Genomic DNA, 26,359 nt, shown 5'->3' with positions numbered 1-26,359 from the left:
ACTCCTGGAACCAGGCTGCTGCTGCATGCTGCTGGTTCCTCCTCCAGTGCTGATCGCTGCTGGACGGGTTCCCGTTTCAACTTCTCTCACCTCGGGCCCTGTGCAAAGATAGCGGGACGTTATCAGTGCTATCACACCGCTCACTGTACGAAGAAGTTCACTCCCTTTCCGCGCGCGTGTGTGTGTGTGTGTGTGTGTGTGTGTGTGTGTGTGTGAGATCACTGAGATGTGAGAATGACTTTGAGGTGTTGAAAGCGATTACTGCATGGCGTACGGCTTGACGTTCATCACATGTTCGTAATGTTGAAAAGAGGTAGTCATACTAAATGTCAGAGGTTTTTTTTCTTTCTGTTCAGATTCATGACTTCTTGCTGAACTGTAGTTGAAATTATATGAATTGAGGGGCAGTATTACTTAACTCTCTCTCTCTCTCTCTCTGGCCCTCAGCTATCTGATCGACTCTGGGCAGAGTCAAATCCACAGAGAGATTTATCAGGCCTGCAGAGGAAGCCCAGAGGTCGTCTGATCAAACTTGAGAGACACGAGATATAAGAAGGACCCTCCTCACCCCCACAGAGATATAGGAAGGACCCTCCTCACTCCCACTTTGGAGCACAGGACACGGCACTGTTCGTTTCCCTTTGTTGGAAGAGGGGCTGTCGAGAGGGGCGAATGAGCTCGAACCGCATAGGAAGGACTCATAACCGAACGGAGGCCTTTTGGGGTCAAGGAGGACAGGAAGCCGTGGTCTTTGAGTCAGACGCTAGTGAGAGTTGAGATCTGCCCGAGGAACCACTCTTGGTTTTGTTGAGTGTTAAACAGGCAACTCCCCTCACACTCACTCTGACCGTCTCCGGGGAGGTATAAAGCGCATACCGGCTTGGCTGTGTGATTTACACAGCGAGCCGACCACTGGACTGGTATGTCACTAGATTGTGTTCTTGGACTTGGACAGGACTGACATAATATTTGAATACGCTGACACCGGGTCGTGGGCTCCTGGCACCGACTGCTGCTGCTCTGGTGGACTTCGGGGGGTGGGGGGGGCTTGCTCCAGACTGCAGACCGCCGGCTCAGGCTGTGTTTGTGTTGGACAGGGGGGGGGGGGCACTCAGCGCAGTGCAGCCTCGGGGGGAGGTCATCGAGTTACCTGCAGCTGAGTCACAGTTTGTGTAGCGCTTGCTTGTTGGGATTCTCCCCTCCTCGGCTCAGACGCACAGCAGCAACATCGGTTTTGTCTCCCCGGGAGCCACTAAAACGGTCCGGGACTCTCAACACTGCCCCGGTTGTTTCCCCTTCGTCTGTAAACACCTCGTTGCGTCAGTCGCACCTCATCCGACGCATAGTGATTCACGGTTCCCACAGGGGGGGTGGGGGGGGGGCGGATTAAAGACTCGATTCCAGTGTAGCCGAGGTGAGGGGGGAGGCTTTTTTTTTTGGAACATCACAATGAGGCTGGCCTACTTAACGGCGCTGGTGGCGGTGGCGGTGTGCTGGGCGGGAGCGGGCGTGAGCGACGCCATGTCCACGTGCAAGACGCTGGACCTGGAGCTGGTCAAGAAGAAGCGCATCGAGGCCATCCGCGGCCAGATCCTCAGCAAGCTGCGGCTGCCCAAGGAGCCCGACGCGGAGGAGGAGCAGGAGAGGATCCCCGACGCGCTGCTGTCGCTCTACAACAGCACCGAGGAGATGCTGAAGGAGCAGCAGGCGCTGCCGCCGCCCGTCTCCATGCAGCAGGAGGAGGAGGAGTATTTCGCCAAGGAGCTGCATAAGTTCATCATGAAGGAAGGTGAGTCGGGGTCGGTACCATGACGACGGTGTACCTCGGTATACCTGCAGTATTAGTACAGTAATGCCTATAAAGGCCTATTCATACTCGGGTGATTTTCACATTTGTGTTTATGTGATTTTCATAATGTTGCTGAGGTATGGGTGCGCCCTTGGGTACCTTCATGATGCTCAGTGACATCATAGAAGGTATGTGTGTTTCCCTGCCCACATCCCTGTTTTCTTCTACGGGCAGGTGTTCGGGGGAATTTCACCAGGGTTTATATAGTTATAGAGGGTAAAGAAATAAAAAATAAAAATAATCCCATGCTCCCAAATTGGACAGCTAAATTAAATCACTATACTGGAATATAAAAATAAAAAAACATTTTCACCAATTTTGCCACCCCATATATGTTTTTATTTAAGAAATAAAATAAATATACCTGGGTTTAGTGATGGTGTTGTTGTGACAACATTTGGGTTTAGTGTTTATAGGGTTAAGACATTTTTAACTCATTTAGGACTGCATGAGACCGGATTCTACAAATGTCTTTTAAATCATGACGGTTTTCAGACAAACCTATCAGTGGTTCTCAAACTATTTCATGTCAAGGACCCCAAAAATGATCTGTATTTGGCTGCCGACCCTCATCTGAAAATATGTTGTTCCAGGGAGTTAAAAACGTTTGCTCTGAAAGAATATACTGTATACCGGTATTCCAAATTTGTGACACATTTTCAAGATTAAAAAAAAAAAAAGCAGATCTACAAACTCGTATACCGCGGCACTCGTGCCATGCTATGAGCTTGTAGATCTGCTATTCTTCTATAGCTAAAGTACCAGTAAGTAAGTACATTTATTTTATTTTATTTACAGTAAGACGCCTAAAGGCGAGAAGCGACCTCGCCCTTTAGGGTGAGATTGTGTGCACACTGCACGCACCTGCCTGGGTGACGGCAGACTGCTGGGCGAGCGCTGGCGCTTTGGCATGGGGGGGGGGTCAGATCGACATAACATGGAATTAATTATGTACTGGCCATATGAGAAGCGTGTTTGTGTACAGAGTTTGATGAGGTCAGATCAATGAATGTTCGAACAGGTCAAGCTGAACATGTGACAGAAAACTTGGACCAGGGCATGCCCTTATCCATATTGTGGCCTATATACATTGTTCTATAGGAGCCCTTTCACCTTGCAGGCAGCATAAATTAATGGAGAAGACCAGACATCCCCTTATTTCTGTATCATCTTATTAAAGGACAAAAGCTTAGTTACCGAATTCATGTTCACTCCACTCCAGCGCTAGTCATCCTAGACCTCCACCTCACACCAGCAGGTCTTTCCTCCAGCAGTGCCCGATCTCGATTCCTGCCTCTCTGTCTCTGCAGAGAGACCAAGCTTATGTATGGGTTTGCGTATAGCCTATATGCGTACGCAATGTATGTGCATGTATTGTACAAAACAGTGTGCATGGTGTGTGCGCACGTGCACGCAGAGTCTACTAGTCTAGACATCATGCTGAGCAGGTGACCATTTCTAATTTCTATAGGATGTCAACACAATGCCCCATTGATCACTATGGCCCTGCGCATGGTATCTCACCAGACAACAAGTCACAAGTCCAGAGTTCCCTGCATGCAGCCACTCAGTCAGTGAAGGTTGTACATAACATGATATCAACAATATGGATATTTCATCGTGATGTGGCTCCTTAATATACGGCATATAAGATTACATTTACCTCCTCTTGTGTTCTCCACGCACGCACGCATGCACGCACGCACGCACATGTGCCACTGGAGTGCGAGGCGGCACCCTGGTCATGGTTCAAGTCTTGTATCATCCGATGCTGCTGGAAGTCAACCTGTAATGCGAAACAGCAGTCACTCACTACCACATGCAGTCACTGCCATTGGATTCTTATGGCCGTAAATTTGCTCTCAACATGTGTTTTATGCACGCAAACACACACACACAGACACACAGACACACACACACACACACACACACACACACACACACACACACACAAAGCTGGTGGGGATCAGAGATCACAGCCGCATGCAGTCAGTGGGGCTCTGGCTTGCATCTGTTGTGATGCTCTACACATGCACGGCTCCCATGGTATCTGTGGCATTTTTACGGCTCCATTGTTTACTCGGCTTGGCTGCAGTGTTTTGGCCAACTTTTCCTGGGCCTCTAATTGTGGAATGAGCTCTCATGTGTATTATACCAAACACCTTTATGTTCCTCTGTTGAGTGCAGGCCTATATGCAATATACACTGCAGTGGTCCCCAGCCTTTGTGTGAGCTCTGGACCACTATAGCATATACTGTCTGCCGGATAGTAACCTCATATCATATTCATATATGTCCAAAACTGTAACTTTTCAGGACGCTACAAGTTGAAGCTGCGCACTTATAGCGTATACTTTCCATCCACCGGAAGAGACGCCTGGACTAGGCACTTTCTTGACGCCTTTCTGGACCCCCTGAGTCTATACATTTATGGAAGGATGATTGTTATTGCTTAAACATGTCATTTTATAATTTTGTGGAACATAATATGCCATATAGTTGTTAAGAAATGACATATAGTGCTGCTTTAATTTTCCCCCAAAAAAGGTTTCTGCCTGATAATATTCCAAGAAATCTTCAAGGACTACCCACCCCACCTCCCCACAACAACATGTATTTATTAAAAGAAAAGTTTGTTGTATTACATTTTCATTAATGATCTCAAAAGAGGATTTATAATTAGTTACATGCCCGTTTCGCACTGTCAAACCATTAACAGTCATTATTTAAGTTTGACATTTTTTAAAGTCCCACACTATATGCATGCATGTTAGTCTGAAGCATGTTCAGATGTTTTTATTTTTCCTGAGGGAAACAAAAGGTACAATATACCAGTATATTTAAAACATGACAACAAACGAGAAACCAGTGCCGTGTATAGTGCTCTTTCAGCACCCTGGCATCCTCCCTATATCCCCTCGTTTTAACGACCACTTCAAAAGAAAAAAAAAAAAAAACGTTGAGCGGACAGAGCTCGCTCAGGCGCGAACAGAAAAACCCCAACAACAAAAGAACCTTCAGAAAACTATGGCAATCGTGTGGTTCTGCTTTGATGAGTGCCAAAGAACATAAGAGAAAGACGCACAGCACACTCCTTCACCCTCATTCTGTCGTCCTCGTCGTCTCCCCCCCATTCCCCCCCCACCCCCTCCCCTTCTCGTTCTTTGGCCATCCCTCAGGAACTGGGGGGGGGTTTCCTGTAACTCGAGCACTGGGTTCTCCCTTCCTCGCCCTGTCACTTCTCCTCTCCACCCTTATCTCCTTCTAATATCTTTTTTCCTTCTCTCTTTCTCTCTCTCGCTCCTTTCCTCTCTTTGCCCCCCCCCCCCCCCCCCCCCCCTCCTCCATCTCCCTCCGCTCTCCTCCGTCTTCCTGAGCTTATTATCAGTTAGTGACATGGCAGCTTGGCAGGAAGGAAGGCCAGGCCCGGCGATAGCCACTGAGTTTGTGACTCAGGTCCGGTCCGGTGCGCCATAGGGAGCCTGTGTTTCCTATCTATGTGGTGAACCAAATACCACAGTCTTACCAAACACATTCTTACACCCTTGCCCCCCTGCTCGCTACACTAGATGGTTGACCCATATTGCCAAGTCTAGACTGTTAAAGGTGCTGTAAGTGGTAATATAGGCCTATATTGTTCAAAAAAGGTTAAGCTCTGTCTATGTTAACATTGTAATCATGCTAATATTATGTTAATGTTTGTTTAGTAACAGGGGGTCTCCCTGTCTCTCTTTCCTGGCCGCAATAGCAACTTTATCCAATCAGGAGAGTGACCTCATACAGAATAGTGTGAAATTGGAAATTGGTTTCCCACCTGAAAAGTATTAGCTTGTGTGTTCAAATGTGCAGAACTAATGGCAGAACAATAAGGATTGTATTTTATTTCTGTCAAAAACATCTCCTTTGGTCGTTTCTGTTCGTGATTCATTTTCCTGGAAGAAACGTACTCCAGCTTGCCCCGAGCAACCAATGCAGGCGTGCATTATTCGTGTGCAAGATCATCTTATAACGTAATACTTTTACCGTCTCAGATTGTGCATCGGGTAAGAATTAGATCAAATCCCTGCCAGCCGATGAATGGAGACGTCCTTCCCTCGAAGCCATGCACAAATATGGCGTGTCAAAGCAAAAGCTGCAACCTTGAACACAGAGACGTAGTTGTATTCAGACGAAAATTAAGTGGATTTTTAAAAAAGGGGAGTATAGCAATAGGTTCTGCGTAGGAGAAGAGTGGTTGTTTTATTTAGCATTAATCTGTGAAGATTAAGACCTATACCACCAAGCGAGGAAAAAAAGCATGGGTGTGTGTGTGTGTGTGGGGGGGGGGGGGGGGGGGGGGTGCGTGCGTGTGTGGTCTGTCATTAGCTGCGTTCACTAGAAGCACGACGCATGTTGCCGAGTTGCCGTTAAAGTGTTGCTCAACACGTCCGTTGGCGTCATCAAGCGATCATCCATGTGTGGGAGCGTCAAACAAGAGATCACTTTACCGTGTCGTGCGCTGAAATTGTTTTTTAAGCCAGCTCAAATTTCTTTTGTATAGCTTTTATAGTTCGTCATGAAAACGACGTGAAGTGTCGGGATGTCGCTATAGCTTCCATTGAAAATTACTATACTGTATGTGTGGCCTTGTCAGTTGTCACTGCTACTCTGTGAACTAAACACACAATCGGTCTTTTTGAAAATCACACAGATCTAGTTTCATCTCCTTGGGCTAAACTATAGCTATATAGTTATGGTGAAGGTATACTTCACCATATTTTAATGGTAAATGGTGCATTCATATACACCGTCTTTATCCAAGGCGCTTTACAATGTGCATTACATGCACCCACTCACACACATCGCGTTCATACCAACGGCGGGTGAAACCATGTGCAAGGCACCAACCTGCTCATCGAGAGCAATTCAGTATCTTGCTCAAGCACACAGTACGTTTTAACAGTGGGGACGTCCGGAAGTGCGTTAATGAATTGTCTATGGGACCTGCATGGCAACTATCGGCGATGCTGGTGAGGTTTCCGTGTCGGGTTTGAGGAAATGGTGCGCTGTGACTGGCCAGTCGCTGTGATTGACAGCCTACACCTAAACCTAACCCTAACCCTAACCTCAGTAAAACTATACCTAAACCTAACCCTAACCCTAACCTCAGTAAAACTATACCTAAACCTAACCCTAACCCTAACCTCAGTAAAACTATACCTAAACCTAACCCTAACCTCAGTAAAACTATACCTAAACCTAACCTCAGGGGGGCGTTTCCAAGAACCCGAACCCGACACGATTACCCCACTAGCATCGGCGATAGCAGGCGAAGAGGTGGGCGGATCGAGGAACGTCGCCCGAAAACATGAAAATATTTTATCTTTGGACGACATCGTCCGGCAATAGCCAATCTGATTTGTGTGTTGCTTTGTTTATACCCTCCATACCACCTATACGAGGACATCCAATTGAGATGCCAATCTTTCAACCTAATACGATTATTATTATATAATATATTTGGCGTTGCACTGTGGCGACATGGACTAGGGCTACGCTTGCATGCGGGCCCTTTGTCTAAGACAAATTTCTTCCTCGGGAGACTAATAAAGTATATCATATCACCATTATTTGTATAATATTTTAGGTCTGTAACCATTTATAAAATATTTAATATCTCTTGATTAAGCGAATAATATATGCATATCTCTGCTGTCTGGAAGAAAACACTCCAAACTCCAAAATGTTCATTTTTCAGGAAATGAAAAAAAAAACATCCAGCTCAAGTGGCTTTATAGGAGGTTTTTGTCGAAGCGCTTTTTAATACTTTTTTCCTCACGCGTTTAGTGTGCGAAAACCTGCCACATCACTGTGTCCATCAGCTATTTCTTTCACCGGATGCTGGCCCCTGAACAGGGCCATGACGGTACGGACACGGTTCATGTGGAAGGTGGAGGTGGGCGGTGCACGGGAGGAGGGTGGAGCTGATGGTATACGGACTGGAGGAGGCAGGTATTTAGGGCTTGTTGCTGGAATCTGGTTCCTCCCGCTGGTAATTACAGAGCTGTCTCTCTTGCCTGTCACAACAGCTGTCCCTGGCTTACCTGGGGATAGGCGCTGATTAAACACACAAATCCCCCCCCACACCCATATAGCTAGCATGCAGGGACGCCATGCACAACACGCATGGATTAAAGTTCTCCAGTCTCCATGACTGACTTCAGTCATTTGGATTCCATGGAAGCCGTGCATGTCTTCTGTGGAAGCATGTTGTGGAAGCATGTTGCTTATTAGTTATGTAACTTATGGCTATACCCTTAATGACATCTTATTGTGCATTGGGCCAGCTTTGGCGACTTTTTGAATGACAATAGAAAAATGTGCGATATGACCACAATGTCACGAAATGTCTCATTTCAAAGCTGCAAGTCTTTACACTTTACACCGAAAAAAGAATTATGTTTCTAGCATGTTCCATCGTTTACTTATAAGCATTTTAGTACACCTTGGTTTCAGTGAAAAAAGGCCCATTTTTTAATTCGTCATTTTAATGCCAATGATTGATTGAAATTGTATTAACAGATTACAGAATGGGTACAGTCCAAGGAAGGTACAGGTCAATACAAAAGCTGCTAAGAGGATAAAACCAGAAAAAGCACTAAGACTTGCCTACATCAAGGTCCTCCATTTTCAATCAATCAAAACATTTAAAGACATTCAACCAGTAAGACGCCTATGGGCATAGGAGCTAAATAAATTTAGCCCCTTGTTTGAGCCAAATCTGGGTTTAACATGGGTTGTTGAACTCCCTCTGGTGTTGTCATCGTGGACTCTGTTGATAAGTGACTCACCCCAACACATGTCTCTCTGTTTTTCCTAACCACCATTTCGGTGGTCACCATATCACCTAAAACGATATGAATATAGGCCTTCAGGATCCATTTGGAACGGCAACGCCCTCCTCAAGGGACCCTGGCCGTCCCTTGACCCCACTTTGACCAATGGCCTTAAAGTTATAGTCAAATTTGTGGAGGGTAAGATGAAAACGTTTCAAAATAGCGTACAATGGGTTAAACCAAAGTGAAGCACGCTACTTTGTGTAACACCACTCCTCCATTGTGCAATGACACAATGACAAAGGCTTGTGATGAAGGACAGAGAGTCATTGGCTTTCTTCCCCCCCCCAGTGTATCTAAACAAGAGTCCCTTCAGGCTTCAGTGCCACATGTGTTGCCACTTCACAGTCAGTCAAGCTACGTACTAGTGTTGCCTAAGCTTAATAAGCGACTTTGGGCTTGTGTTTCTGAAAAGTTGGTAGTTGTGGGTTGCTTTTTTGGGGGGCTTGTTTTTTGCAAATATCAACCATCGGAGAATGTGATCATATAGTGATAGTGGTCAACTGTGACTACTGAAAAGGCGACGTGTTTGTAGATCGGCTATTTTCAAACATATTTTCAAACATTTTCAAACATATGTTTAAAGTTCTCGTCACTTCTTTTGGGCTTTTTTTCAAAGACCTGGTTGCTTATTTCCTCACAGTCTGGTAACTCTGCTATACGTTACATGTGGAACCAGGTTTACGCTCTCTCTCTCTGGGTTGCCTCCAGGCCGTGCATTTCCATCTCCCGCTATGAAGCTTGCTCAACAAGACATGCCACTAAAAGCATCGCCTCCGGAAACAATCCGGGGCTGAGTTAATTGGAAAGTTTTAAGTGCTAAAGTCACGGCGTAATAATTATGGGCAGTGTAAAACTGGTAAGGTTTCATTCGAGGAAGTGACTTAATTTCCTGCTTGCAGAAAAACACTCCATCCATCATCAACCCCCCAGATGTATCTACCTCATATCTCTTGTGTTGTCTAACGTCACTTTGGGGCGATGGCTTCCTTTGCTAACAGCCCAGCATTACGCCACTGCCAGTGTTGCCAGATCCTACGAGAGAAATAAGCAACCAGGTCTATGAAAACAAGCCCAAAATAATCTTATAGGCTGTATGAGCAATTAAGTTTAAGTTGTGGGGGTCCTTGACATGAAAATGTTTGAGAACCACTGGTTTAAAAAATATTTAGGAAGCAAGCCAAAATAAGCGACTACACTTTAGAAACAAGCCCCGTCCCTAAAGATCTTTCCAAGCGACTTTACAGAAAAGACAAGCCCAATGTGCTTATAATAAGCAGACCTGGCAACACTGGCCACTGCTGTCCTCACTTCGATATGATTAATTCTCCGTTGACGTTCCCTCATTATTCTCTCTGGGTAGATCAGGCACAGTGTCATCTCTAAGTCATCTCCTTCTGTGCTTGACCACAGCTCCTTTCCCTTTCATGGTCTGCCGTTTCAACTCTAAAGATGTGAAAGTTCACATCATTCATGCCACAAAGACATGAAAAACAAGACAAAACATAAACCAAAACAAACAGCATTGCAGCCAAAAGCCCAGCACGTACAAGACAATTGTAGTGTCTTCTGTCTGCAGCTTTTCATTGTTGAAGGATTCTTCACCCCATGAGCCATATAAAATGATGGTCAGGATGGATTTATTTTGGGGTGAGGAAGCGTCCAAGGGAGTCCATGTCGATTATTTTTGGCATGTGCATCTCTATGGCCTTTTGACAATAATCATGAATCATCGTGAACATCTGATGGCCATTAAGTGGTCAGACTCTGAGTGCATAACCAAATCTACCACAAGATATCTTATGAGCTATTAAACCCTCCTTTGCCAAACACGAGAACACGATATTTGATAAAGAGTATTAATCCAGAATTAATAATAATATTTGTACGTATTTTAGCTTCCGTCGCTACCCACCGCTTGCTTCCATATGTGACGTCACCGAAATCCCAAAACACGCAATCTTTAGTGGCTTCAGGGCTCAGAATGAGGTAAAGGACAATGAGCATATTAGTGTTTCTATTGCTAGATTACGGCCGCCACGCTGGTTCGAAAATGCCCCCCACACACACACAGTGACACACACACACACACACACACACACACACACACACACACACACACACACTAGCACGGATTCCTAAACGATTAACACAATATGTAAACTAAAATGACTTTTTAGTACTATTGTTCCATACTGCCAAGCAGGTGAAGAAATTTTCTTTTAATATAATAACCGAAAATGGCCTATTTCTACAAGCTCTCAATGCGTCACAGACGAATTGAGAGCTTGTTGTTTTCTCCGTGCAACATTCCATATAGAAGACATGCTCCAAATGGTTGAAATCAGTCATGGCGATTGAGAACTTTAATGTAACCCATGCATAATGGTATAACAATGAAAACTGGAAAATATTGTATCATTACAATTTTAGCATTTCAGCATTATTTGGGTGGCCCCACTTGCAATATCTGCACGGCCCACCCCGCCACAATAGCGATATAGTGGTAGTATAGGAAATGTTCACTATACACATATAAGATGTGATGAATGTTGTTGGGTAACGAGGGGAGGCACAGCAGCTGTGCTGCCTGGTACGTCTTGGAACAGCCTGCAAAGAAACATATCGTCGCTGTCGGACAGAAACCTCTTATCTCTGAACCCCAAGCTTGTGGATCTGCTTTAGCCACTTCGAATGTTATCAAGCAATAATCACCAATATATTCTTATCAAGACCATGCAATGGAGCCAGTAGGCCTATGGATACATTTCCTATACATATTGACGTTGTTGTAACTGAGCCATTGTTTGACGTCGCAGTTGGCACGTTGTCCGACTATTACTAACCCTAACCCTAAATCTAACCCTAATCCAACCTCAGTCTTAACCGGCCACGTACTGTAAGTAAAGTTTCACAATGTTTTAGCTTCGTTGGCAGTAATTTCACTTCTGTGTTTCCTATAGTCGCCTACTCACGGTAGGCAGTATGTAAGAAATGTCATACTGGCTCCATTGCATGGCCTTGATAAGAACATTGGTGATTATTGGTTGATAATATTCGAAGCCGGTGAGCTGCTATACTTTTGAAAAGTAACAGTCTTGGACATATGAGGTTTCCACCCGACAGAGACGATATATGTACAGTATAAGCGTATATACATTAAGCCTGGTGGTGGTTCTGGCTCTATTCTGGCTTGCTGTCAGAAGGTAATTATTGACGCTGAGAGTGTCTTAGCTTTGACAGGCTGGGACACAGCAGACCTGAGTGGTTTAGGAGGTTTTGGGTCCCTGCCATACCCCAGTCTCTCTCTATCTCTACCATTGATACAGTGCACATATCCAGTTTCCATTACACACACACACACACACACACACATTTCTTTTCTCTCTCTCTCTCTCTCTCTCTCTCTCTCTCTCTCTCTCTCTCTCTCTCTCTCCATTATTCACATGTGTCTGTGTCATGTGTTCATACGGGTGCATTCACTTCACTTATGTTCTTCTTTTCTCCTCCTCCTCTCCCTTTCCTGTTATCTTCCTTCCTTTCTGCACTCGTTCTCCCTGTGCGTGCGTACACTGCAGTGTCGCACACGAAGAATAACTATAATATAAGTGTGATTTAATAAAAGTAATAGATGACTATATACAAGTGACAACTTAAAGGAGTAGTTCACCCAAAAGATTACTCATTTTCTAGCAATTACACACCCCATGAAGCCTTGAATTCACGGAGATTGTTTTGTTTTGATCACATTCCAAAGCCAACAATTTGATGCCCAGAAGAGTCTGTCGTATCTGGGCACCAATAATTTGATGTTCTTGTGCAAATGTAACATCGAATCTCGTCTGTCTGCCGTGCACATTTTTCTCTCCTGTATTGTATTTTAATATACGACAGTCTCAAAGAGTCTCCATTGCATCTCTGCTGGTAATAAAAGCATTGGCGTAGGAATGTGATAAAACAAAATCTCCAAGAATTCAAGGCTTCAAGGGTGTGTAATTGATAGAGAACAAGTACTTTTTTGGCCGAACTATTCATTTAAGCCTGATAAAAAAATAATACAGCGCATCATTCATGATGCAATGCGTTGTGAGCTTGTAGATCTGCTATTTTTGCTATATTTAAAAAAAGAAAAAGAAAGAAAAATAATAGTTTTTAAATTGTTGCCTCTAATGACTAGTGAGCCCCTGATTGTCCCAGGCCAGGTCAGCATTGTGTCGATGTGTGTCCCAGCCCTGCTAGACTGTGGACAGTATGTAAACATATACAGTACATACACGGTAGGTTAGGATTACATTCTCCTGTCAGCGTTCAGGTCACTGTACTAGATCATACAAATGACATATACTGATATCAATATAGTAGGCTACTTTTCCATTTTACCTTGTTGTGTTTATTCATAAAAACGTCCCTACTTGATGATACTACAGCGTCACACAAAAGTATATCTAAAATAGCAGATCTACAAGCTTGAAACATGGCGTACTAGCGATGCGTTTTGTGTCCGTCGGTCTGCTATTTTTGCGAAATTTGAATCCTTAAAAGTAACAATTTTGGACATTGTCGGATTTCCACCCGACAGACAATATAATACTACTACCACTATCACTACTACTGCATTACTGCTACTACTACTACTACTACTACTATCATTATATACATAATATACATTAATTCACTAATATAATAATGCATTTATCTTAATGTATTTGCATTATTTCTAAACATATAGAGAAAACAAAAGTTGCAATTTCCATAGCTCTTCTCCTCCTCGCACACATTCTCCCCAAGTGAAAGTTAAGTAATGGAAAAGATAGGATGTTTATGACATAATCCTCTGGCCTTCATTTTAACACGTAATCAGATGTTTAGCAAGTGAGAGCATGTTGTAAAACACGGTCAAATCCAGTGTTACTTTAACTGTGTGAGAGCGAAAAAACGGACCCTTGTTGGTCTTTTAAAAAAAAAGCCCTCTTTAATAAAAGGATTTTGACGTGTTGCAGTTGAACCTCTCCAGGAGCCTTAATTCAGTTGCGGAAACGAAGCCATAAAGCATTTTGAGCTTGTGGATCTGCTATTTCTGATGCTTTTGTGTGACACAAAGTAAGACATTAATTTATGGAAAAACACAAAAAGTTAGAATGTTGGAGATAAGAGGTTTCTGCCCCGACTACAACGTCATTTGACTGTGTGGGAATCCACTCCTGGAACCAGTGTGGACCTCACACTGGTGACTACACGTAGGTCATACCAGTGGTGTAAATTAACTTAGTGCATTTACAATTTTATGTCATTTTACACTCTCAGGGGCAAATATTATACTTTTACTCCACTATACAATTATTTGAAAACGTTCCATTTGTACACTCTCTGAGTATATCTTCATTGCATTATTGATACGTTTACTTAAGTAAAAAAAAAATGTAGTACTTTTCCCACCCACTGGTTCACACATTCACACTCTGACTATATGGTTGTGTATGGTTGATAAAGAGGCCGGTGTTTACACCACGACTCCACCCACCATCCCATCCATCATATACGAGGCTTCATATATGTGTGAACTACAGTGTGTATTAGCTCAATAGTAAAAAATGTCAGCACCTGTGCAGGAAAAGGGTTCAAATCATGGGTAGAAAAAGAAAGTCACATAGTGCTTTTTAAACTAACTATAGACCTGTACCTGTCGAGCACCGGCCTACTTGGGAACGATGCAAGTTGGGAACAATGATAATGGGGAATGCATATACCCCACCCTAGTATGCAATACCTGTTATATCGGTTGGTATAGCACCCATTTTAACTGTCTGTCTGCTGTGTCCCTTTTGTGCCCATACATGCAGATCGCTGTATCTGTCTGTCCTTTTATGTCCAATATATGGCATATGCAGTTGTGGAAAATCCTTGTGCAGTGGTAAACGTCTGTGGAGAATGTGTGGAAATGTCTGAAGATTACAAACCGACTGTGAAAAGTAAGCAAATCGCAGGTGTGGGGAATTCAGGAGGGGTTGCCATGGCAATCAATTGGCTCAGGCAGAGCATGGAAATTGGACACGTGTGGGGACTTAAGGCTCATACATAGTCTGGATTTTCGGTGCATGGGGTGACCACCGAACTATACAACATGACGTCACGAGCCGTGGTGAAGAGCAAACCACCGCCACCGCTCCAGCCCTTCTCTCTGTCTTTACTCACGAGTCACCGCCGCTCAACGTTATTTCAGCTCCGGTGGTCAGCTCACCACCGGAGCGGTGGTCACCTCACCACAGAAAATCAAGACTATGAATAGGCCTTTATAGGCTCATTAGGTCCACTGGCAGAGCCTTTTCTCGGGCGGTATCTGACCGACTCAAGGCACCCCGTGTGGTGGCGTGGAGGAACACGTGTCGAATTTGAAGGCGGTTGGGGCGAATATAGTATTTCTATAATATTGTGACATTTCTTCTATACTTCTCCCACCGGGCCATGCAGGCACCAGCAGCACCAGCACCAAGCAGAACCACCAGATGTTCTTCAACATCAGCCAGATGCGTCAGAGCGTGGGCAACTACCCGCTGCTGACCAGCGCCGAGCTGCGCATGTACATCAAGAACCCCACCATCGCCTCGCAGCAGCGGGTGGAGCTCTACGAGGGCCTGGGCGCCACCGCCCGCTACCTGGCCTCCCGCTTCATCAGCAACAAGATGAAGGACAGCTGGTTGTCCTTCGACATCACCGAGACCCTGCAGAGATGGCTCAAGGGGACCGGTGAGTCACTTAACAACTTACAAATGTATAATTAGTGGACGCTCGTCTTAACCAGAGACACTTACAATAAATAAAAGGTACATACACGTCCCCCCCCCCGTCTCTCCAGCTCTTTAATGAATAGAAAACACATGTTCAGGTCAGTATACCAGTTTTATCCAATCAAGGAGAGACAACGCATACAGGATACAGGATATTAAGCAAGTGAAACTGGAAGCGATGAAACACTCTTGATTGGATGAAATTTGTAACCCACCTGAAACTGGGTTTTCTGTTTACTAAAGTGCTGGACAGACCACTGTCAATCACAGTCCCCAGTTCAGTCCCAGGTTATTTTTTAAATGTGTTTATATATACACAGGTATATGTGTGTGTGCGTGCGTCAGAAATTGAAAGCAATTTACTCTAAGTGTGTACAAATTATGATCTTGAAGGGAGAGGGCCCTAAACAAATGTTTACTTAGTTTAGTGGGTCGGGAGCTTTTACTGTTCCATGCTCATTGCTCCTACACCCAGCAATTATAGTGATCACTATCATTTGATAACAAGAGACAGTATCTTGTCCTATCCCACCTCTGATTTACTGATTTGGCACAGCTGTGTGATGTGTTCATCATGTTAAACCTAACATAATGTATCATATGATACAATATAATCTAAGATGAAGATGTTGACCCCAGAGGGCGAATTGTCAGCAGTCAGGTATGAGATAGAATTAAATTACAACTGCAATTACATTTGTCAGGAATCCCGGAATGTGTTTGTAGGACGTACACGCAGGAAACTCAGGAGGACAGTTTACGTTTACGATGACTTTAATTAAACTTAACAGTTAATACAAAACAAGGTAGCCTACACCTCGCAGGGCGAATAAACATAACACGCAAACACACAGCGTGACTATACAACGATCCAGTGCAGAGAGCAAACACTGACAGTCTAATTATGTCACTAATCCCTATCAATGGCATAAGTGAATGTTAACAACACAAATAGATACTATTATTGTTATGTTGTCACTGTCAGGCTGGAAGATTGTATTTCCATATTTTTCATGTTTTTGTTCTCCATAAATTAATGGCCTACCGTAATTATTATCTTTTGTTTTATGATGCAAAAGTAGCAAATACAGCAGATTGAAAATGTCACAAGATGTCATGCCGCACGACGTTGTGAGCTTATGCTATTTTAGATTATTATTATTATTATTATTATTATTAGGGATGCCAAGTTGAAAGTGGTGACATGTGTCTGTGGGTTTTATATTGAACCAATGAAAAGTATTAGCAAGGTGTTCAAGATTGACCTTATAGATTGTTGTTTTTGAAATGTTTTGAGCTCATAGATAGACTTTTTTAACACTTTCTAAATTGCAGAATTGATACTTTTACTGAAGTAAAAAAAAAACGTCAGTAGGCATACTTTCTTCCATTAGTTTTTGTGTGAATGTATTGTCTCGTATGCGTTCCACAGAGGAGGAGCAGGCCCTCCAGCTGAGGCTGTACTGTGAGTGTGGCGAGTCCACGGTGGACAACCAATTTGACTTCACCGTCTCTGGCATGGGGGAAGGCAGGGGAGACATTGCCACGCTGTCCAAGACCATGCAGAAACCCTACATCCTGGCCATGTCCATCCCCCAGAACAGCAGCAGCCTGCCCACCTCACGCAAGAAGCGCTCCACCGCCGGCACAGAGGACTCCTGTACAGAGTAAGGGTCCACTCGCCTTGTGCACCTTTCACAATGGGTACACAGAATAACTCTTCCTACTTCCGGGCAAAGGCGCCATGACACTTTCATGGACACTTTCATGGGAGCCGACTCACACCGGAGGTTCAATGAATACATGGCAGTGAATGGAGCCGGCTGGACCAGCTCATAACAAACATTGTTTCTGAACAATTGAGACCTTTGTCATACAATCGGTTCAGTAATTTAAAAGAAGACATATCACAGGTTGTTTTCTAATCACTTGCTTTCGATGACAGAGCTAGTGCACAGTATATAATTTTATTTGAGGATTTGACTGACAGACAGGAAAAAGGTGGGAAGTCTCACAATACTTTGTAGGCTATGTTCAGAAATGTGCTTTGTGCTCTTTAGATACCATACCTCTATAAAATTACACAGTGTACACATCGAAAAGCAACACAGCAGACAATAATGTGTTACATATCTTATGCTATTTTCCAGAAGCGATTACTTTACAAAAGGTCTGGTGTTTGTTCATGAGCTGGTCACTGAGCTCTCATTGACTCCAGTGCTTCTGCCGAACTCCCGGGTGTAGTTTGGCTCCTATAAAAGCCTCCATGAAAGTGTCACGGCACAGCCCAGTCACGTGACCATTGCCTTTCCTTCTCAAAGCTTCTTTGCTTCCATTTACACTCTGATGTTGGGTCCTTGAAATTAAAGAGTTTGAGAACCACTGCACACTAAATGGAACAGAGCCTTAATTAGTATCATTGGTAACACCTGTGAGAACTTGAGCAATGTCTTCTTTTATTTCTATTCTATTTCTATTTTAATTGTGTCAAGACTCCAGACTCGACTCGGACTCGAGCTCCGAGACTCGTGGGCATCTCTGGTGACATCATCTTCATACCCGGAAGTTATATGCAGGAGCGCTTGAGTGCCAAAACTTTACTTTCTAGCCTTGACAGCCCATACATCCAAACTGAAAATCTGCCACTCACTTTGCCACTCGATTTGCCACTCACTTTATGCATACCGTCTATTGTCCAAATGAATGTTGTTTATTATTATTACAAATTATATTTGCTAACACTATATTGTATAATCCAATAGAGATATTAGCAATTTGGATTCACACAATTTGGATTCAGCAGAAACCGGACCTGAGCCCCACGAGGCATGCGGTGCGAATGGGTGCGATGTCCGCTTCTGCCGAATAACTGTATTTTAAGTTGCACACGATAGTCTTGGAAGCAACACAGTTTTCTGCTCCACGAAAAGGGAGGGACTTTCACCCTATAGTTTTAGACCACGACGGAGGGGCGCCGTCTCAAGCGAACTTGAGAGACACCACCGAGCGAGCTAAAGCGAGCACGTTGCCATGTTGAACATTAAATAAATCCTCATGCCCCCTACAATGAACAATGTGCTCCCTACCCCACCTTTCAGCCCCTCTCTTCATGGGGCAGAAAACAGGGTCGCTCGCGCCTTGGAATGGTAAATCCTCCGTCCTTGTCAACATGCAATGCGACAGGAGAGCCCACGTATGCATCACCGTCTGACGCAGGGGAGTCCCAGCGCATCACGCGGGTGACGCATGGGTAAAAATCCCACCCCAACTCGTCCCCCACTTGGCGCAAACGAGTGTGAGAGAATGAGTTGTCCTCAGTGACACATCCGCCAAGTGCGAAGTCACTCAGATGAACAGTTGATATGCAGATGCAGAGAGATTCCAGGAATTAATACTGTCTGTATAATGTATATACAAGAACTCAACAGTCACTCAACATGTTTTTGCACCACCTGTTGTTGCAGCAAAACGGAGAGCTGCTGTGTCAGAAAGCTGTACATCGACTTTCGAAAGGATCTGGGCTGGAAGTGGATTCACAAACCCAAGGGCTACCACGCCAACTACTGCATGGGCTCCTGTACCTATATCTGGAACGCAGAGAACAAATATTCTCAGGTAACAGCAACCATCCATGTATGAAGTGTGTCCACATTGTTGTTGTTATAGTGCTTGATTGTACAGTTTGACTATAGTACAAAACAAATTGTATTTCCACTTTCCACATCAACCTTGTAGTGTGACAATGTCATGGATTGGTCAAGACTTAAGTTTAATTTACTATTTAGACGGGACAATGCAATGAACATTCAATACATGTACGTGAATTCAATCATTCTGAACATGCATCTCATGTAAACATGCCAGATTTAGCTAGAAGCTCATTTCCATCCGTAGTCCCCACTCCCAGTACTCCCCACACATAAAAACGCCACAGTAACGACGTGACAAAACTGTGCCTAAAAACGATAACTAAAAGTCTGATGCCCGAGTGGTGGGTTCTGTCAACTTGAATCCATTGAAACAAAGTATATGAATTAAATATCACAGAGTGTCAATGATCTAATGTAATCCTCGGCGCGTTAGACTCTCTCTGCAAACCCAGCTTTTTAAAGCTCAACATTAAAACGCAATAAAATGTTAAGCTAATGACATCATTTGGGTCACACCAATGAGCAGCAACTGAATTGACTTTCAGTGCGCTCTACTCCTTAATTGTTCTATGGACTTATTACTTATTACTTAACTTAAGACCTGGAGGCGTGGCCAAAGAGCATTGACCAGGTCTTAAGTTAAGTAATAAGACCTGGTACTTGAGACACGCAAAACACAGCCCCAACTTGGACTGGCTCAGGCTACTGTGACAGCAGTGGGAATAGCAGCCTCTCGATAATGTGCTCCCATCACCGTGCTCGTGTTTACCAAAAGTTCTGTTTTTGACTTTGGCCTTGGTTCTTATTCTGCTGTGGTGTACAGTACAGTACATGTACTTCTTATGAGGTAGTGACCTATCTTGGATGTGTGACAGTTGGAGGCTCAAGATGAAGTAACACTGTCACAGCCGCATGTCAGCAAATAGCAGTCCCGAGTTCTCAGTATGGCTCACACGCTCTCTCTCTCTCTCTCTCTCTCTCTCTCTCTCTCTCTCTCTCCTCTTACACATTTTACATCTCTCTCTCTCTCTCTCTTTTTGACAAGTATGTTTCATCCCTCCGCAATTCAACCCCGGTCTGCGCTACAATATACTTTTTGGCAGGAGGTCAAGGTGACAAATGATGGAATTGTGAAGCTTAAATTCTCCGGTGTTTTCTGTCTCTCCCATCTCAAACATAATCACACGCAGATCTTGGCTCTGTACAAACACCACAACCCAGGGGCCTCTGCCCAGCCCTGCTGCGTCCCTCAGGCCCTCGACCCGCTGCCAATTCTCTACTACGTGGGAAGGCAACACAAGGTACCGTAGCTACAACACAAACCTGAATCTGCAGTCCAAACCTACTACTGACCTCAAATATTTACGCACAGCACTGGTTCTCCAACTTTTTCATGTCGTAGACAAAAATGTTATTTGGCCGTGGAGACCTCACCTTTTTCAAAAATATTTTATGCCAGGGGAGTGAGGGACCTCCATATGGGATTTTTTTGGCGTTAAAATGTTTCATTATTATAATTTATTTTCACGATTATCTTTTAGAAAATTGCAGATCTACAGTACAAGCTAGCTCACAATGTGCTGCATTGCAACGCTTTATAGGATTAAAAGTGGTTAAAACTGGTTAAACTTTTAACCACAAACAAGAAGAAAAAAAAAGCTCCAGTGATTAGAAATTGAGGATTCAAAATATGCTCCGCATTGACATTGTACGCTGAAAGTCATTATTTTAGTAGGCTGTGTAAACAAAGTTGATTCAGACAATATAGAACATCACCAAAACTCGTACTGTTTTTTTTATATATAAAAATTACTGTTGATTTTGCTATATTTGAACATGGATCCGGATTCACAGATTTCTTCCTAATAAAAATGGCATATTTGAATGCCATAGTTTTCTTGTCCACATTTGGAGTTACCTCAGGTAACTACACAACCTCTACCAAAGTGGTCTTAGCCTTTCATTTCCCCTGGGGGTAGTTTGAGAACCACTGTTTTTTACAACTGCGAGAGGTGGGAGACATTTCACAGATGATATGTTCACTGCTTTTCGTGATCTGTCCTGTTTGTGTTTCCGCAGGTGGAACAGTTATCCAACATGATCGTGAAGTCCTGCAAATGTAGCTAAAAAGGGCAAAAGGAGCGATCGCCTCCCCCAGGGTTTTTGTCTGGGATCCGGTCGCCACTCGTCTCAAGAGACACGTACGTTCTGACATGGAGGAACTGGGGGAAAGGTTTGCGGTGGAAAAAGACACCCTGCAAGGAAAAGAGATTGAGAGAGAGAGAGAGAGGTTGACTTACGAAGGGATTCAAGGGGAAGAGCAAAAGAAAGAGCAATTATAAAACTCGACTATCTTGACAGCGCAGCCTTCGACATTCCCTTCCTCCGACACTGAGCCCCATGCCGTCATGTGACTGACTTCTGAAGCAGACATGAAGAGGGAATTCTTTTATTTTATATATAGATAGATAATATTTCATTTGTGAATATATATATATGTACTGTATATATATATATATATACAGGCCTATGTTTCTTTCTAGTTGTAGCCCCAGAATGTATGCTTCTTGAATTGAACAGATTAATTTATTTGTTCCTTTGGACTGATGAGCTGTACAGTATTGCTTAATTTATATGTCGGCATGCGACGGTGACGTACGTGACAAAAATAGGCCAACTACGAGCTCAAAACAGGTCGCCCTTTGCGACCCGTTGTGAGCTTGTAAATTGCCCTTTTTTTTTTGCCAAAGCTGCGGCACGCAAAACAAAGTATATACCGGGCTTAACCCATTCTGACCTGAGATCAGATTCATACGAGGTTTCCACTGGACACACACTGGATCTGATTGACCCATTCTGACCTGAGATCAGAATCTAAAAATGTCACAGTCGTTCTTCGATTTTTCAAAAATAGCAGACCTACAAGCTCGTATCGCGCCACTCGGTGGCGCGATATGAGCTTGTAGATCTGCTATTTTTCAATAGCTAAAGCATAACACGATGCTGACACCAAAATGGGTGCCCGGTCAGAATGGGTTAAGGCGGTGATGAGATGGTAGAATGATGACGTGGTTGGTGGGAATGATTAATGAAGAACATTATTGGTATCATCAGAACATGGCCGGTATCAGAACCAGGACTGTGGGACCAAAGCTGAGTGAAGGAGCTCTTCCATTCTGCAGACGCAGGATATTCTCGTTTGTCTGCCATCATGCCATGTCATGCTTCCGCACAAAAAAAGAAGAAAAAAAAAAAGAAAAACATGAGAGAAAAAGGTGCTGAATCTGGGAAATCTGTGTGTGTGTTTTTTTTTTTTAAATAAATGGTAAATGGTGCATTTATATAGTGCCTTTATCCAAGGCGCTTTACATAGATTGTGCATTACATTCACACACACATTCATACACCGATGGCGGCGGAAACCATGCAAGGCACCAACCAGCACATCGGGAGCAATTAGGGGTTCAGAGTCTTGCTCAAGGACACTTCGACACCAACTCTGGGGGAGCCCGGGTTCGAGCTGGCAATCTTGCAGGTTACCATCCAGCCACTCTACCCCTGAGCCACCGCCGCCCCCATTATATACTGTATATATTTTATGAACGAACCAGGTGTTTCTCCAGGTAACAACTACACCATAAAGGACTTCTTACCCCACACTAGCCAGCCAGCCAGACATACATACAGACAGCAGACCCAGGGGAGAACCTTCCTCTAACTCCTCCCTGTACCACATATTTCCTCTGCATGGCCCATCACTTCTTAGATAGACAGCAATGCAACCACATTTCTTCTGTATCGCTCATCACTTCTTCTGACTTTCTTCTTCTTCTCCTCCTTCTCCTTCTTCTTCATCTTCTTATTAATAGTAGACCATGGCTGTCGTTGAATGTCAACTTGTCCTGCTGTTGACATGGCTGGATGAGTATTATACAGGGTGGTTGTGATCGCGGTGACACCATGTTTTTCTCTCCCCCTCGTTTTATGGCCGGCTTGTTGTTTTTAGAGGGCTGGGGTTAAGGGGGATGTGGCTGTGGTGTTGGTTTCTTAAGGGAGCACGATTCAGACTCCATGCACACATACACTCTCTGCTTTTACATTGCCACAGTAAATTAGGGAGGCGATTTTTACGGCCTTTTATTTACGTACAAAGAAGTATCGGCTACTTTCTTGCGCTTTTTGGTTGTCTGTTGTTGTGTGATGCTCTCTTTGCACAATCCGATCCTTTGAAGAGGTTTAATTCAGCCAGTATGATCCCGGCATTAGCAATAAAACAACACAAACACTTTGGATCTGTTGTCCATGTTTTATATATTGCACTTAATTTGTTTTGTCATCCTCCCTCCTTTGTAAATATCTGAATTTTAAATAAACAGTGACGTTTAAAAAATGATATGTGGAAGATTTATTGGAAGCCAATATGTTTTTCAGTGAGATGTGGTACACAGTACACACGCTATCAGAGACATGCATGACTTGGAAATCAGGGTCAGATGGATACATGAACACTGCATGGGTACAGAGTCGATGATTGTGTGTCTATTATTTGTGTCAAGTCAAGCATGTTGTTCAGAAGGTTGTATTTGTGCATGGGTGCGTTGCGTGTGTGCAGGTATTAATCCGGATTAACAAAGGAATTTAGTGGAGTTTAAGCTCCAGGGCCCGCAGCTTGCAGGGCACTGCAGTGCGAGACTATTTCAAATAGGTACAGCGGTTGCTTCCGTTAAAACCGTATTCATGTAGTCACCGATTTCAATGTAACGCATCACAGGAACCCCAGCTATAGTGTTTTTTTTGGTCGTCCAACAGTTTCTTAACTGCTCGGTGGGAGCAGAGCCTCAAGAAGAGAGTCGCGAAGCGCTTTGATCTCGCTGCTATGCGGGCTATAGTTCCAAACTTTGGAACTATCCACATTGAGATAGAATGAGCACTTCCGCATTCCATTATTACAATGGGAGTCAACGCTATAGTGTCGTCACTCTAGATCACGCTGGGTGGGAGGAGCAGGAGTCAGGGAGCAGCCTAACAACGCAAAAAGTGTCGTTCTTGATTGTGTTACACGCATTAATCACACACGTGGTGTAGCTCCAGGGCCCTCGGAGGGGTTGATTCGGCACTGCATCAAGTTCACCATCGCGACATTGGGCAAAGTGATGCACAATATGAGGGGGATAATACCTCATTGCATTTCCTCAACAAAATGAAGAGAATTGTTGCAAAAAACAAAAAACAAAAAAAAACGTGTTTATATTACTCCTAAACATTTTGCCAAACATCTCACACAGTCCTATATCCTCCTGGTGGAGACCTGTGCCAAGAAGGGCACCGTTTCTAGTTTATACTTGTGAAAATGACAGATCTGCTGTTGTCCAACAAGAGGAAAACGTAATCGTATTTCCGTCTCTCTTCGATGGAAAATGTAATTTTGGTCATCTGGCGCAACAAACAAACGCCCCATGATGCCTTTATAACCCCGTAGTGATGCACTCATATCTGTTCTTACATTTTCCGTTTAGTTTTACGATCTGCCCCCCCCCCACACACACACACACACACACACACACACACACACACACACACACACACACACACACACACACTGCGGCCCCGTCACTCTGTCACCCTCAGTACTCAAAGGATTACTGGCAAAACCCTGAGAGGCTGCAGTGGGAATGAAGAGAGCAGGCCTGGACCCGTTGGTAAGTCCCAGACTTAAGGGCAGCAGTGACTGCATGGAAAATTAAACACACTGTGTGCATGTGCGTGTGCACGTGTGCGTGTGCGTGTGCGTGTGCGTGCGTGCGTGCGCGCGTGCGTGCGTGCACACACACACGCACATACATGTGCACTGAACCCACTGACAAACATGGCTGGCTCAAGCATCTCAATGCAGAGAGTACCTTACATAAGCTGTGTATTTACTAGTGCATGTGTGTGTATGTATGCGTGTGTGTGTGTGTGTGCACGTGCATGTTTCAGGACGATGCTCCAGGCTGCACACAGTGACAGTGATCTGTGCTATCTTGTTCCGTGGCCTCGTCATGTTACCTACAGTAGGGCTCTTTTTTGGAAAGCACCCGGAATGTTCTGGGTCGGTGCGAGGAGCCAACATAGATCAGCGTTTGAAATGCAAAAAAAGAAGCACATGCTACAAAATAACATGAAACACGATCGGCATATAATTGAATCCCCCCCCCCCCCCTCTCTCTCTCTCCTTTGCAGAAGTTTGCACCTCCCGTGCTATTCAGTCAGATGTCCTGCCAGCGTTTTCATCCTAAAAGCAGTGCCAGGGTACTGAATGTGCCGCCTTATCTACCCCCCCTTGTAATGAGGGAGAATGATGAAAGCACCAGAATGGGTGTTTGCAGAGGGAACAAGATTCATTATCGAAACCAAACACGCACAAAACAACACTTTCGCTGGCAGGAGACAAGATCATTAAACTCTCAGCTCTCTCAACTCTCAGCCTGCCAGAATTCTTCCACCTGTTTTGCTTTTTCCCCTTGCAAGCAGAACTAGCAACTTAAAAAAAAGCTGCATGTCAGGGGCTTCGTCAATCTATCACTGTGAGGGCGTTACTGCAGGACGACTAGCCCAGAGGGAAGACATTGTATACCCGGGTTGCTTCTCAGCAGAAAGCTACCTGGCTGCAGCCCTGAGGACTCAAATGTTTGCTTTTGTTGAGTGACTCAGAAAATAACATCATTTTTCAACTAACTCAAAGTTTTTGCCTTGACTATACATTTGCTACTACCTCTAGTAGCGACCATAGTGGACACGTTTTCATGATTGGCTGCCTCGTCTCCAGGCTGCCTCTAAGCCAATGGGAGACTTACCCATAAAACCCATAGTCTGAACATAGGCATGAAACCTGTACTAGTATATAAACCTATACTACGCAGCAACCCTTGAGCTGAGGCAGAGGCTGCGGCACACAAACTGATTATACTGTAGATGTTCATTATAAGGAGAGCTTTCTGCACCTGGCAGTTATGACTGAGTCATTCTTGTTTATTTTATGTCGGTGAGCCACACTGACATAACGGCAAAGTACATAGACCAGGTTGCATGCTATGGCAATAAAGTGATTCTGGAAAAACGGGACAACCTTTTTCATTTGGAAATGTGTCGTTTTTGTTGAGCGACAAATTCACATACGTACATACATCTTTGGGAGAGAGATCCTTTATAGTGCAGTTT

General features: G+C 44.1%; 1 protein-coding gene across 1 annotated transcript; it reads left to right on the top strand.

Moving 5' to 3' along the window:
* Positions 1-1,412: 1,412 nt before the first annotated feature.
* On the top strand, positions 1,413-23,552 carry tgfb1a (transforming growth factor, beta 1a). Its single transcript, XM_080773086.1, has 6 exons — positions 1,413-1,789; positions 15,193-15,468; positions 16,942-17,176; positions 18,974-19,124; positions 20,350-20,460; positions 21,239-23,552. Exons 1-6 carry the CDS (start codon positions 1,450-1,452, stop codon positions 21,284-21,286), a joined length of 1,161 nt encoding a protein of 386 aa, XP_080629212.1. The 5' UTR covers positions 1,413-1,449; the 3' UTR covers positions 21,287-23,552.
* The last annotated feature ends 2,807 nt before the right edge of the window (positions 23,553-26,359 follow it).

The sequence above is a fragment of the Protomyctophum bolini genome (assembly GCF_963924005.1).
Source record: "Protomyctophum bolini genome assembly, chromosome: 9".
NCBI classification, from domain to species: Eukaryota; Metazoa; Chordata; class Actinopteri; order Myctophiformes; family Myctophidae; genus Protomyctophum; species Protomyctophum bolini.
This window is presented reverse-complemented; position numbering and strand designations above follow the sequence as displayed.